Source organism: Tupaia chinensis, unplaced genomic scaffold (genome assembly GCF_000334495.1).
Source record: "Tupaia chinensis unplaced genomic scaffold, TupChi_1.0 Scaffold000237_1, whole genome shotgun sequence".
NCBI classification, from domain to species: domain Eukaryota; kingdom Metazoa; phylum Chordata; class Mammalia; order Scandentia; family Tupaiidae; genus Tupaia; species Tupaia belangeri.
The window spans coordinates 2,635,005-2,650,267 of NW_006159715.1; the positions used below are offsets into that span (position 1 = coordinate 2,635,005).

Below are 15,263 nucleotides of genomic sequence, written 5' to 3' on the forward strand. Positions count from 1 at the left end.
CTCCCCCCCCCCAAAAAAAAAACCATACTGGAAAGAGCTCGATGGAAGAATAGAAAACTTTAGAAGTAGGTATGAGAAAGTAAAATGCTATACTGTTAGCCAAATACTGGGAGCCTACAGCCTTCATTCATGTTGTTGGCTAAGGAATCAATTTCTAGTTAAACTTCTCTAATACCAAATTGAATGTAAATACAGGAATCACAATGTAAGCTTCATATTTTCTATTATTAAGTTGTCAGAGAAGTCATGACTTTTTTACTATGCAAAAATGCATTATGACTTTTTGAACAACCCAATAATTTGTATTTATAAAGGAAAACAGTGGGTCCGGCAGGTAGCGTAGTGGTTAAGGGAGCTGGACTCCCACATGGCTGACAGCAGTTCGAGGTCCAGACCTGATGGCTTGCTTTCTCACTTCCTCTCTCTCTCTCTCTCACTTTGTCCCTCTCTGGTCAAATTAAAATAAGTAAGTAAAGAAATAAAAGTTAAATAAAATTAATCCTTAAAAAAAAAGTTTAAAAAAAAGGAAAACAGTGAAAGTAATTTTAATATACTTGATTTAACAAAATATAGCCAAAATATTAACACACAATAATCATTTTAAAATTGAAATACTCAGCTATTTTATAATACTTCAAAAATCTAATGCTGCTTTAATTTACATTGTTTCAACCTACACTAGTCACTTTCCAAGCACTCAAGTATCAGTCTCATAGACACATAAGGCTAGTGGCTAACACACTGGAGAGTACAAACAGAACATTGTCACCAAAGAAGGTTCCATTAGACAATCCTATTCTAGAACATGCTTTCAGTAGAGGGTGAAAGAAAGCAAGAAAAAAGAATGCAGAACTGTATAGAAAAAGTTATGTGTCTGTGTATTGTGATCATGCTACCACTTAGCTTCTCCTTATTCGCTGCAATTTGGTCTCAATCTCCACTTCATATACTCACTTTTTTGTAACAGATTTCACAAGGTCACAATAACCTGGGTATAAGTGGATCATCTCTTTTTTTTAAAATTCTGTCTCTTAAATCTCTCCCAAATGTTAATTCTTTCTTCAATCACCTTTCCCATTATTCTAGTCTACCTAACCTGGTTGTCGTCATCTTTTTTTTTTTTTTTAATTTTGCCAGAGGATGCATGCACCTGCCAGCAAGAGACAAAAAGAGAGGGAGAGGGATGGGACCAGCAGTTGGCGTAATGGCTATGTCGCTGGACTCCCATGTAGTCGACCGCGGTTCACGTCCTGGACCCGGTGGCTTAAAACTCACACTGGGCGCGTATGCGTGCGTGCCCAAGATCCCAAGAAGAGAATGGAGGAGAAGGGATTGCGGCGTGGCCATCCCCCCTGGGGGGTGATTTCTCGCTTTCTGTCTCTCTGTCTCTCTCTGTCTGTCTGGGGAGCGCACGCTACCTATAGCAAAAACCTCTCAAAAAAAAAAAAAGAGAGAGAGGGAGAGGGAGAAAGCATCCCCCAGTGTGACATTGTCATGGCAAAATCCTTTCTCTTCCATTTCTCCATCCTGTCAGAACCTTGAGCATGTATGCCCAGCATTCAAGACACAGGGGCAGGCACTAACTGCACGGCTGTTCATGGGATCCAGCTGCCTTAAGTGCTAGGCCATGGAGCTGATCTGATCTGATTAGCTCTCACTTAGATTAATTTAAAGTTTTTAACTAATTTCCCTGAACCAGTTTTAGCCCTGTTCAACTATTTCTCAACAATCTTCCTAAAAGATGTATCTTTTTTACTTTTTGTTTATAAGCCAAAGGGTATGTGTACTTCAGAGACAGAGCAAGAGGAAGAGGGAGAAAGCACTTCCTAGTGGAGTATGTTCACTGTACAATCCCATTTCTTCACCATATGAGCATGCATGCACTTGTGCCCAACTTGTTTTTCAAGCCACTAGCCAAGAAGTTCACTAACTTACAGAGTTATAGAAAAATGAAGGACGGGGGCCAGTAGGTGGCATGGTGGTTAAGGCCGCTGGACTCCCACATGGCTGACTGCAGTTCTAGTCCTGGACCTGGTGACTTCTCACTCCTCCCCGCCTCACTTTGTCCCTCTCTGGTCAAATTAAAATAAGTAAATATATAAAGTTAAATATTTTTAAAAAAAAAGAAAGGAAGAAAAATGGAGGACAAAAGACACCAAAAATACAAGAAAAATTCCCTAAACCAAAAAATACACATTTCTAGATCAAAAGAACCCATGCATACTGAAGTAAAAATAACCCACATTGAAGTATATCATATAATTTTAAGGATACAAAAGAAATAACAAAAGATTCCAAATGCTTTGAGAGAGGAAAAACCAAATATCATAAAAAGAATAGAAATCAGAAGCACACCAAAATAACAGTAATTCTGTATAGCAGATGACAACAGGAAATGCCTTCAAATAACTGAAAAAAAAAAAATCTATCTATTCTCAGCCAAGTCATCAAGTCAAAGTAAGTTATAACAAAGGTATTTTCAGACATACAAAGTAAGAAACAGGTTCATCCCAAAGAGAGAATAGAAAATCTGGGAATCAGGGAGTTGAATGCAATAAAACTGTCCCAGGATGCCCCAGGATAACAGCTATGCATAAGGAGCAGAGAAGACAAGTCCAGACTGTCAAATGTGATATATCTGAACATTTGGAAATAATAACTTTTCTGAGATGCGGCATTTAAGAAAAAAAGAAAACTGGAAAAAAATTACTCTAGAAAACAAAAACCTACAGGAAAAAAAAGCATAGTACCAATATAATTGTAATAACATTAAAAAAAATTTACTACCAAAAATATATGGCATAATTAGAAAGATCTGGAAGAAAGAAGGTAGTATATAAGAGACCTAAATATTCATCTACTCTAATAAAAAGCAATGCCTCTAACTGATAAGTCAAGAGTCAGCAATACAAGCTTACTTAAAATATGGAAGTAGGTACAAAAAAAAAAAATCTAAGAGAATGATAGTTAAATGGTGGACCCCCAAAAAGCGTCCACTCTTTGGAAAAAAGACCTCTGCAGATGAAATTAAAAATCTCAAGATATATCACCTTGGGGGACCAGGAGATGGTATAATGATCGCTGGACTCTCACATGACCGACCAAAGTCTGTGTCCCAGACTCGGTGGCTTGAAATATGTCAGGACCCAATAACAAGAAAAACTATAATTCTATAACTACTAGTAACCTATGTAATTTATTAAGAACTACAATGGCAGCTTTCTAAGGTTCCCACCCCCAAAAGTCACTATAGTTGCATGATAATATTTAATAAAAAATATTTTCTTCTTCTAGGCCAGCAGATGTCATAATTGTTATGTTGCTGGACGCCCATTCAGCAGTTCAAGTCCTGGATCCAGCAGCTGAAAACTCAAGCCAGGCACTTGTGCATATGTGCCCTAAACCCAGAGAGGAAATTGGAAGAGAACTGCAGCGTGGCCATCCCCCCACAAGGGTGATTTTTCGCTTTCTTTCTCACTGTCTCTGTCTCGGAAGTGAGGGCACACACCCTACTGCAAAAATCTCTTAAAAAAAATTATTCTTCATAATACAGATATCGAAAACAGTAACTTTTTTTCACTAATCTCATACCAGCACACTTAACTTTAAATGACTAGGCTTTATTTTTAAAATATTCCTATGTGGAATATTTTCTAATATATGTCTACTTTTTGCCTATAACTTTTCAAGAATACTTTAATGGCTTTCTTTCCTACTGGATTATTGCTCTCTTAAGCTTATCAACCAAAACAAGTTCCAAATTTTAGGTTATATTTTCAGATTCTTCAAGGGATTGTATTAAAGAAAAAATACTTTTGAGACATCATGCTCCTAAGAAACATATGAGTGAGAGAGAGATAGTCTTGAATACTTGAGATTATGGTTGAAGTTAAAATTCTAAAAATTAACCAATAATACCTCTAATTTTACCACCTAAACATCTACAGAGACCTTCACAGTGGAGAAGACAAAGATCAGAAATAAAAAGATCAATAGCTTATGGGTAGTTAACTTGCACCATAACATTTAAGGGTTTTTTTCTCCCCTTATAAGTTTGTCAAGTCTTTCAAAATTATGGCTTTCAGAAGTAGCAAATGAAGTTTGGAGTCTTTTTGAATAGGTAAGATGCAGTGATCCTAAAAATAAATGTAATGAATTACATTACTCATTATCTTAAGGGACTTCAAAAAGTTCCTGAAAAATAAAATTAAAGTATATACTTATTTTGGTGCCAAAAAAAAAAGCGAAATCAATGAGCTTTTCATAAATGCTTTTTCTATAAACTTTCTGAAGACCCCTTCATATGTACAAAGAACCAGGAAATCAAGAATTCAAAAGATATTAAAACACAATTCAATAAAGACAACTTTAAAGTCAACTTCCTTTAATGTTTGAAAGTTATTAGTACATTTTTTACGTAGCAAATTCTCTAAAACAGATGCTATTCCACACACAACTTACCTTTCTCGTTAACAGACTTTTCCGTCTCATTCCACAAGCCTCTAGTTGTAACCTTCCTCTCAATGCTAGTTCAATTAACATACAGCCACGTAATCCAGATGATATACAGTCATTCCAGAATGATGTGTAACCCTATTTAAAAGAAAAAGAAAAAAGCTAATTTACCTTGAATTCAGAGTCAAAAACAGAAATATTTTCAGGCAAAATAATTTATGGTACCTTTTAGTTCTGATGCTTTGCCATAATACAATACTGAAAAAGTAATATACATTACTAACCTAGGGTTATGGGGCTTATGGCTTCTCACTACTTATCTTTCCATACAGATTAACAATTTTCGAGGTCAGAGGTTCAGAAATATAAGAAGCCCATTCTAAACTTGAGACTAAACTAAGTGTTTATTAGACTCAAATCACAAGTTCCAGGGAACACTCAGACTTCAGACTGTAGAGGCTTACTATTAGTATATGTAGGCAAGAAGCTTAAGAAAGCCTATAAATACAGCCTATTTAGAATTAGACCATTCTTGGACCAGCAGATAGCGTAATGGCTATGTCACTGGACTCCCACGTAGTTGACCGTGGTTCGAGTCCTGGACCTGGTGGCTTAAACTCACACCGGGCGCGTGTGCGTGCGTGCCCAAGATCCCGAGAGGAGAATGGAGGAGAAGGGATTGTGGCGTGGCCATCCCCCCGGGGGGTGATCTCTTGCTTTCTGTCTCTCTGTCTGTCTCTATCTGTCTGGCACACGCGCCCTATAGCAAAAACCTCTCAAAAAAAAAAAAAAAAGAAAATTTAGAATTAGACCATTCTAGCAGGTGGTACAGTGGTTATGGCACTGGACTTCCACATGTCTCACTGTGGTTCAAGTCCTAGACCTGGTGGCTTGAAACTCACTCTGGGCATGTGTGTGTGTGCAGGCTCAAAATCCCGAGAAGAGAATGGAGAAGGGTGGTGTGGCCCCCCCCCCCCCCCAGGGGGTGATTTCTCACTTTCTATCTCTCTGTCTGTCTGGCGAGAGCACACGCCCTATAGCAAAAACCTCTCCAAAAAAAAAAAAGAATTAGACCATTCGTTTGGTCATTGCTGTTATAATTAAAATACAAGGTTAGGAACCAGCAGATGGCATAATGGAAACATCACTGGACTCCCATGCAGTCACCCACGGTTCAAGTCCTGGACCCGACAGCTTAAAACCCACCAGGCACATGTGGGGGTGCCCAAAATCCATAGAGGAGAGTGGAGGAGAAGGAACTGCAGCGTCACCATCTCCCCAGTGGGTGATTTCTCACTTTCTGTCTCTCTCTGTTTCCAGCAAATGCACATGCCTAATAGCAAGTATCTTTTTTTCTTTTTTTTTTTTTTAAAAAAAAAAAAGGCTAATTCTGGAAAAATAGAAAAACACATGTGGATCCATGAACAGAAAGGATGAGTATATGCCTAAAATTTTGAATAACAGTAAAATGATCAGAAATGCCAGACCTAAGGAGGTAGACAGATGCCTACAGACCTGGGACTGGTAGTTAATCAAGCAGGTGAAGTCAGAGCACTCTTTCGGAGCAAATACCTGGAGTTGTCCAAGTTACAAAGCCACGAGCTTTAACAGCAGGGTTGCCAGCTATCAGTTTAAAATATCTAACTCTCATAAGAAAGCAGAAGCTGTAAATTATTCTAGTTAAGACTCAGAAAATATAATTTTGATAGTAAAAGCAGGACAATCAGATCTCTGAAGAATGGAGGACCCTGGAGTAGGGAAATCTGAACCCTCAGATCTGATACTTTCCCAAGGTTCTGCCCTGGTACTTTGCCAGGTCAGAGTGGTTGACCCATATTTCAGAAGACGTATGACCATTAAGGTCCATGGCGCTTCATTACGATCGCAGGGACTTAAATTAGCCTCATGAAGCTACCACTCCTGAGAGTGAGAGCTCTGAGAAAATGAGAATTTAGATTAGGGGAGCTATACGGAGATAAACAAAAATATCAGTTTAAAAAGGCCAATTTAAATGTGAGGTAGGGAACACTGATTGGATTTGAAGGAATCCTTTTAAACTATTAGGAGTAATAACTATTAGGAGTCTAATCAAATTAAGGCTATGAAATATTTAACAAAGTGATGAAATAAAACCAATCATTTATAGAGGTTAGATAAAAATCCATGGCTTGTGCACTCATGACAACTAACGGCCTACAAAGCCTAAAAATGGATTCCATAGATTCTTAGTTTTGACTAGTTGTCAAAATGGAATTCCTAGGTGGATCTCCACAAATTCTAAAGAGAGTACATTTCATGAAGCAGTAGAAGATGTGGTCATCTCTACAACCTGGAAATTCCACCTGTACTTTCAAGCTCACATCTGATAGCGGAGAAGTAAATATATCTCGAGCTCAACGGTTCCCAGGATAAAAGCACACCCTGAGATGTTAGCAAATGGGGTCTTTAATAACAGACAATCAGTGAATGGCTTTAGGCATTACCACTGAAAAGATACATATATAAATAATTTTTAAAATGTTTTAACAAAACTGAATTCACATGGAAAAGTAGGTAAACAGGTATGGACAGTTCTGTACCAAAGCTGTTAGGACTCACTGCACTATTTCCAAGATAAATGAACCCAAGGGAACACACCAAAGAGCAGACTAGACCAGTAAGTAGTTGGCCTCCTAAAACTGACATTATAAACGCATGATCAAAAATCAATGGTAGGGCCCAGCAGGTGGTATAGTAGTTATGGCACCAGACTCCCATGTGGCTGACCGATGTTCAAGTCCCAGTCCTAGCAGCTTGAAAATCACACTAAGCGCATGTGCACGTGTGTCCAAAATCCTAGGAGGAGAATGGAGAAGGGATTGCAGCACGGCCATCACTCCTGGGGGGGGGGGGGGATTTCTCACTTCCTCCCACTCTCTCTTGTCAAGCACACGCATCCTATGGCCACCAAAAAAAAAAAAAAAACAAATCAATGGGAGTGGGTAATATTTATAAAGGACATGATTAAATAAAAATGAGGAAAAAAAAGATGTAACTGGATCAGACAGCAATGCCACACTTATGAACAAGAATAAGTATCTTGGGGAAAAGCAGTAGACTGGGAGAAAGCCAAATAGTTGGCCACAACCTAGGCTAACAAGCTTCTGGGTGAATCCACCCCACAGTGAGACAGACAGCAGCTAGGAAGAAAATCAGGAGCTAGAAAACCAGAGTTTTGGTCTTGTCAAGTACTTAAGAGTTCTATAGTCTTTCAATTTGTTTAGTGCTAACCTTAAAGTTATGGTCTTTATCAATTAAAACAGCATTTTTAAAGCTTAGTATCTCTGAAATCAAGATGCATTTTTTAGGAGATGGCACCTTAAAGAATATATATAGTATTATAGCTATCGTGCTAACCTAAACTCATGAAGAAAGGCCTGTGGCATAGACCTCATAGGTGCAAGGCAATGAAGAAATAAAACTGGAGTTCAACGTGTCAGTTACTGAAGAGTACTTAAAACTTCGTACAAGACTGGATGACTGAATATCCAAATCCCAATCTACTACCAATCTGCCCAATTTCTCAGTGAAGATGATTTTACAAGGTAGATCAAGAACCATAATTCCTGGGGGAATCTATCCTTATACAAACTGCTAATTTCTATATGAAACAAATATAAGAACCACAGAATGGATATATATGCAAGGTATGAGTATGTTTCTGTGCAAGCAAAAATGTTTAATTTTTAGATTTATTTATTATTATTATTATTACTTCATTTGATGGGAGGTATGAAAAGGCAAGCCTCCAGGTCCAGGATTCAAACCACAGTCATCCATGTGGGAGTCTAGCACCCCAAACACCACGCCACCTGCCAATCCATCAAGCAAAAATCTTGCTTACACACACACACACACACACACACACACACACACACACACTTATATGAAAACTAAAAAGAAAGAAATATGTAGGAAGACTAGTAACCAGCAATATCAAACAATTTATGACTTGGTCCAAGGGCACAACAACCAGCTCATATCTGTAATCACAACATGAGAGGGTAAAGAAGAATCAGTGATGCTTATTATGGCCACTCAATGTATTTAGGAATGGTACATAGCTTGTACGCTCGGAAACCAATCATCTCAAACCCAACTGGGTTTAAAATTCTGCCACCAATAATACAGGGAATATCTTTATGGCGTCAGAAGGCTCAAAGTTCAAGAACACACTAAGGGAGGACTACTGGTTAATCAATTGGCAGATGAAGCAGCAGCAGCTGTACTAGGAATACCAAAAGCCACAGAACTTGGAAGATGGCCCCTACTCATTGTAGAAGAAATAACTTGGTCCTGAGAAAGGTTAGAAGACCACAAGAAAACTATTTTGGTGCTCCATAAGTTCAAGATCGTGATGAGAAATTATCAATAGTTTCTATATTCTAAAATACAAAGATGAGAAATGGCAGAGATATCCCTAGTACATCTGGTCATACAATACCCCCAAAGAATCCAGAGAAACACGATTTTATTGGCTCCTGGGCACCTACTATTAAGACCCTAATGGTCATCAAGTCAGCACCTTCGGGGGTCGGACGTGCCCAGGGCCAACTGAGATGCCTTCCAGACTCTTCATTTCTTTCACTTAGGTTTTCGGCGGGGTGCGAAGAGGATGGCAGGTGATAAAGCTGCAAAGCAGGATACAAAGGAGAAGTAACGTGAAGCCAAGAAGGCTGATGCCAGTGGCAAGGTTAAAAAGGGTGACCCCAAGGCTAAAAAGCCCAAGAAGGGGAAGCCCCATTGTAGCTGAAACCCTGTCCTAGTCCAGGTCATCGGCAGATACTCCCGGTCTGCCATGTATTCCAGGAAGTCATGTACAAGAGGAAATACTCGGCCACTAAATCCAGAATTGAAAAGAAAAAGAAGGAGAAGGTTCTTGCAACTGTCACAAAACCGGTTGGTGGAGACGAGTGATTTTCCTGAAGCAGCTGAGCCGTGGCTTGCTACTTGTAACTGGACCGCTGGTTCTCAATCGAGTTCCACTGCGTAGAACACACCAGAAATGTCATTGCCACCTCCATGAAAATTGCTATTAGCAAAGTAAAAATCCCAAAGCGCCTTACTGATGCTTACTTCAAGAAAAAGAAACTGAGGAAGCCCAGACACCAGGAAGGTGAGATCTTCGACACAGAGAAGGAGAAATACGAGATTTCAGAGCAGCACAAGATTGATCAGAAAGCTGTGGATTCGCAAATTTTACCAAAAATCAAAGCTGTTCCTCAGCTCCAGGGCTACCTGTGATCCGTGTTTGCCCTTACAAATGGAGTCTATCCTCACAAATTGGTGTTCTAGATTTTTTTTGCCAAGAACCTAATTAAATAACTGATTATATATATATATTAAAAAAAAGACCCTAATATGGTCAAACTACTGCTAAGCTGGGATGCAAGAAACACTAAAATAGAGACATTCGAACATTATGCCATGCACAGCTCTGTTTTCAACAAAATTGGGAGAAATAGAATACAAGCACAGGGAAGAGGACCCCAGGAAGTAATTTAAATGACTCGATTTACCTTTTGACTCAACTTAACTTTTTACCAACTATTTACTTGAATAATAATTATTAATTACCAGATTGGTACAGACTTCCCCAATGGAACTGAGTTCCACATCAATAAATCTTGTGCTGTTGATACCCTCTGGGTTTTGAGATGCAAATCAATAGTGAACCTTTAAGGCAGATCTCATAAGGTTGTGAAATTAAACAGGGGTGAACTATCTTTTTTCATATGGTATGTGATCCAGAAGCAAGGAACCCAGGAGAAAAAGAGGCAATAGTCCAGGGAACATCAGATACAAATCTTTCAGTGGGAAGCTTCAAAGTCTAAATTTAGGGGTACAAGAAACTGCAGATCTGAGTAACTCCAACTCAGAGTTTTCTCAGTGGTTAAGACTGATACTTACTTAGATCTCCACCTGCCTGATTCCTTTTTTCTCTCAAGTGGCTCATCTGAGAGAAAAGCATATTGTTTACTGGACTTCCCTAAAACTGCAAACACTGAGAAGAATTTTCATCACTAAATTAAAGCACTGGTCTGCTTATAAGTAGCTACTTATCCAGAAGCTTTTTTTGTTAGGGTATATGTGCTTGCCAGAGACAGATAAGAGAGAAGGTGAGAAATAACCACTCAGGGGATGGCCACACCCTAATCTCATCTCCTTTATTCCCCTCTTGGGATTTTGGGTACACCTGGCATGATTTTCAAGCCACCAGGTCCGAGTCTCACACAGCACATTCGACCTTTAAGGATCCAGCCACCTTACCCTCCTTGCCACCTTTGGGCGCCACCAGAAGTTTAAGAAAGAATTCAAAAGGTTAAGCACTAACAATGAAAAATAATAAAACTATATTGCAGGGCCAGCAGGTCGTGTGGTACTTCCAAGCTGTTGGTTAAGGGACCAGCAGTTAGTGTAATGGCTATGTCGCTGAACTGCCATGTAGCCGACCGCAGTTCGAGTCCCAGACCTGGTGGCTTAAACTCACGCCGGGCGCATGTGCGTGTGTGCCCAAGATCCTGAGAGGAGAATGGAGGAGAAGGGATTGCAGCGTGGCCATCTCCCCTGGGGGTGATTTCTTGCTTTCTATCTCTCTGTCTCTCTGACGAGTACACGTGCCCTATAGCAAACTGTTGGTTTAAAAAAAAAATTGGTTAAAAAAAATTTTTTTTGAAATTTCAGTATATAAATGTACTGTCTTGCAACTTAAACTAAGCCTTCAAATAATGCCTGGCAAATATATCCAATGGATTCCCTAGTCAGAGCTCCTACTACTCTCCACAGCAGCTACTACAAAATCCATTCACCCTAAATCTCTGAATTCACCTCACTGTCATCAGATGAGACAATGAACCAACTCAATGTGCTCAATTTCACCCTTTCATTGTTTTTTATGATTACAATAGGAATAGGGCTGATCCTTCTACCTATTCTTTCCTACCAAGACTTACCTTTGCTCATATTCCATCCTCCTAAAATACCTTAAACTTCTAGCACATATACTAGCACCTTCCTATAGGCATCCAAAGTTCACTCATTATACAAACGACAGAGACACATGGATCAACCCTATCCTATTTCTTTCCCATTCACTACAAACTCCTCTAAAATACTGCACAGTGAAAATTGCCAATCCCCAGGACTTCCTTTCAGTCCCAGCCTAGGGTAGTCTGATACAGCTCTCAACAATACTTACTTGACTCCACATTCCCTCCTTCTCTGTCTGGCTTTCCTAATATTAACTTCCTGGCTTTCCGGCTCCTGTTCAGACACCAAGACAGGTTACTCTTCTGCTGTTTATTCCTTAAATGTAGTGTCCAATAACATTCTCTTAACTCATTTAAGCAACTCACCTTGAGACATCTCAAGATTCACTTGTTAAAAAAAATAATAATAATTCATATAAAAGATCATCTGAAAGTCCCTACCTCCTCTCTCCTCCTTTATCTTCACCTAGTCCATCTTCATGGTAATTCTATTAATATCTGGAACATAATCTTCCAAATCCTTTTTTTTTAAGTGTACAGTCATACTCTGCTATACACTGCCTACTTACTATATGTTACAACAATGACAAGCATTTGATATGCATCATGTCCAATTCCAAAAGACTATTGAAGTGGGCATTATTCTCCCGATTTCACAAAATAGTAGAACTGAGGCTTGGGGAGTTATGGAATCACCAGAGTTACTGAATGGCAAAGCTAGAACTGAAACTGGCCTATCTGGCTCCAAAGTCATGGCCTACTGTGAGTCGAGACTTGCCTTCTAAGATCTATTTAGTAAGTAATGTAAGTGTGCATCCTTTCAGTCCTGATACACAAGTGGGAATTACTTATTTTTCTTTCATTACTTGCCACTGATCACTGCAGAAAGCATAAAACAAAATATGAGCAGTATGACTCTGACTGCTTCTCAAAAAGCTAAATTTCTGAAAGGCTTTTTCCTAGTTTAGTTTTTTCTTTCATTTTCAACCAAGATATTTTTACTATGGGGCACACGCACTCACAGAAGAGACAGATATAGACAGCAAGACAGAAAGTGACCACCCTGCAATCCCTTCTCTTCCATTCTCCTCTCAGGATTTTGGGCATGCACATACGCACATGCGTCTGGCATCAGTTTCAAGTTTCTAGGTCCAGGACTTCAACCACAATCAACTACATGGGAGTCCAGTGACGTTTCTTTCCTTTTTTTTCCTCCTGCCTCAGCCTCCCAAGTAGCTAGGATTATGAGCACACACCATGATGCCAGGCCCTTAAATTGGACCAGGAACTGGATCTGTCCTACCATGTGATAGCCTGCGAAGCACAGTATCTCGGCGGCACACACCACCACAGCTGGATCTTGACAAGTTATGTTTTTGAAAGTATATTTGAGGGGCCAGCAGGTGGTACAGTGGTTAAGGGTGCTAGACTCTCACATGGCCGACTGCAGTACAAGTCCAGACCTGGCAGCTTGCTTTCTCACTTTCTCTCTCTCACTCTTGCCCTCTCTCACTCTGTCCCTCTCTGATCAAATTAAAAAATAAATAAAATTCAATGAAATAATCCTTTTTTTAAAAAGTGTATTTGAGAAGAAAATGGAGAAGGGATTCCAGTGAGGTCATCTCCCCTGGGCGGTGAATTCTCGCTTTCTGTCTCTCTGGCGAACACATGTACCCTATAGTAAAAAATCTCTCTTAAAAAAAAAAAGTATATTTAACAGCATTTTTTTTTTTGAGAGAGAGAGATTTTTGCTATAGGGCCGTGCACTCCAAAGAGAGATAGAAAGCAAGAAATCATCCCCTAAGAGAATGACCATTCTGTTATCCCTTCTCCTCCATTCTCCACTTAGGATCTTGGGCACATGCACACATGGAACTCGAACCATGGTCTACTACATGGGAGTCCAGTGATATAACCATTACACCATCTGCCGGTTCCAAAGTAATTTTTTAATTCTTAGAATAAATTTTAAGAATATGTATTAGTTTGTCAGCAAAGTCAGATGTGTTTTGCTATGCAAAAATGTGTTGTGACTTTCCTGATGACCCACTATATCTCAGGGCCAACAGATGGCATGGGGGTTAAGGTTCTAGACTCCCATAAGGCCAACTATGGTTCAAGTCCTGGACCTGGTGGTTTGAAAATCACACCAGCACATGTGTGTGCATACCCAAAATCCCAAAAGGAGAATGGAGGAGAAGGGACTGTGGTATGGCCATCCCTCCCTGAGGGGTGATTTCTCACTGTGCCTCTGTCTCTCTCAGGCAAGCACATGTACACATGGCAAAAACCTTAAACAAACAAACAAACACTCAAAGTGCCAAGAAACTGCTAAGCAGAGATGATAAAGATAACCACGATACAAGACACAGAATAAAAAAAAAGAAAGTATTATAATTCAATCTGATAAATACTGATATGAATAAAATGGTATTCATGTACCTGTTCATTCTGAAAATATACATAAATACCCATAAGATATTAGGCACTGTGCTAGGTGTTAGAGATAAAATGGTAAGCAAAAGGAATGTGAGAACAACTAACACTGCCTAGGGAGTAAGGATAAGGTGGAAGTTCGGCTGGGCTTAAATGAGTAAGAACTGGCTGCCAGGTAGAGAAGTAAGAACGTGATACAGAAGGATCTGCTATTAAAAACTTGAAGGCCTAAAAAAGTAATAATGTGATTTCTAGACCATTAGAAAAAGCAACAACAGTCTACAGCATAGCCAGATTTCTAATTCACACAAACCTAATTAAGATATATCATATAAAATGTTATAATACGTTCTGGACTGTCCTATAGCCTAGTAGTTGATGGGAGATGGATCCCACCTAGCTGACTGTACTTCAAATCCCAGCCCAGGTGGTGGTTTGAAAAACAAAGAGGGCACCTGTGGGTGTGTGCTCAAAATCCCAGTAAGATAAGAAATGGAGGAGGACGAACCGTAGCCTGACCACAACCACACCTCACTGAGGTGTATGTTCTCCCTTTCTGTTTTTCTCTCTCCAGCAAGCACACATTACCTTCCAGTAATTTTTTTTTAATTCATTTCTAAGTTACAGTACTTCCCATCATGCAGTCACAGAAGTATAGGACACCATACTTCTGACTACTCCATCTGAATTTTTCTCCATGAGCACATACCATGGAAATCTGTTTCTTATTGACACAGAAAGGTAGTCACTATATGTCATTATGAGAAAAAGTTACTAAACCGTTAGCGCTACCCTTCCCCTTTAAAAAAAAACTAAACACGGACAAACATTTCAAACACTAGAAGATATGTGTGTGTGTGTGTGTATCAAGATGTTACTGGGACCAACAAATGGAGTAATGGTTACGTTACTGGACTCCCATGTAGTCGATCATGGTTAGAATACCAGATCCAGCAGCTTAAAACACACACTGGGCATGTGTGCATGTGTGTCCAAAATCCCGAGAGGAGAATAGAGTGCCACCTGGCCATCTCCACTGGGAGGTGATTTCTTGCTTTCTGTCTCTCAGCCTCTGTCTCTCTGGCAAGCTCTAGTGTCCTATAGCAAAAATCTCTCAAAAATAAAAGTTATGTCCACCTCCTTTCCTTGCCTTGTTCAATCCATTCTCCACATAAAACTTTGTTTTTTGGGTTTTTTTCTAAATGAAGATTAGGTATAGCACTCCCTAAAGTCTTCTAATGATTGCTCAATCACTCGTACTGTAAGATATAAAATCCCTAAAACGACTTCAAAGATCATGTGTGGCCTGGCCCTCTCTATATCATCTCATGACTTTTTTTTTTT

General features: G+C 39.4%; 1 protein-coding gene across 1 annotated transcript in view; it reads right to left on the reverse strand.

Moving 5' to 3' along the window:
- Positions 1–4,616, reverse strand: part of GOLPH3 (golgi phosphoprotein 3) — a 17,092-nt gene extending 12,476 nt beyond the window's left edge. The window contains exon 1 of the mRNA XM_014587814.2: positions 4,462–4,616. Within this exon, the coding sequence (XP_014443300.1) occupies positions 4,462–4,542 (81 nt within the window). The 5' untranslated portion in view covers positions 4,543–4,616. The remainder of the gene's footprint in view (positions 1–4,461) is intronic.
- Between the last annotated feature and the right edge of the window lie 10,647 nt (positions 4,617–15,263).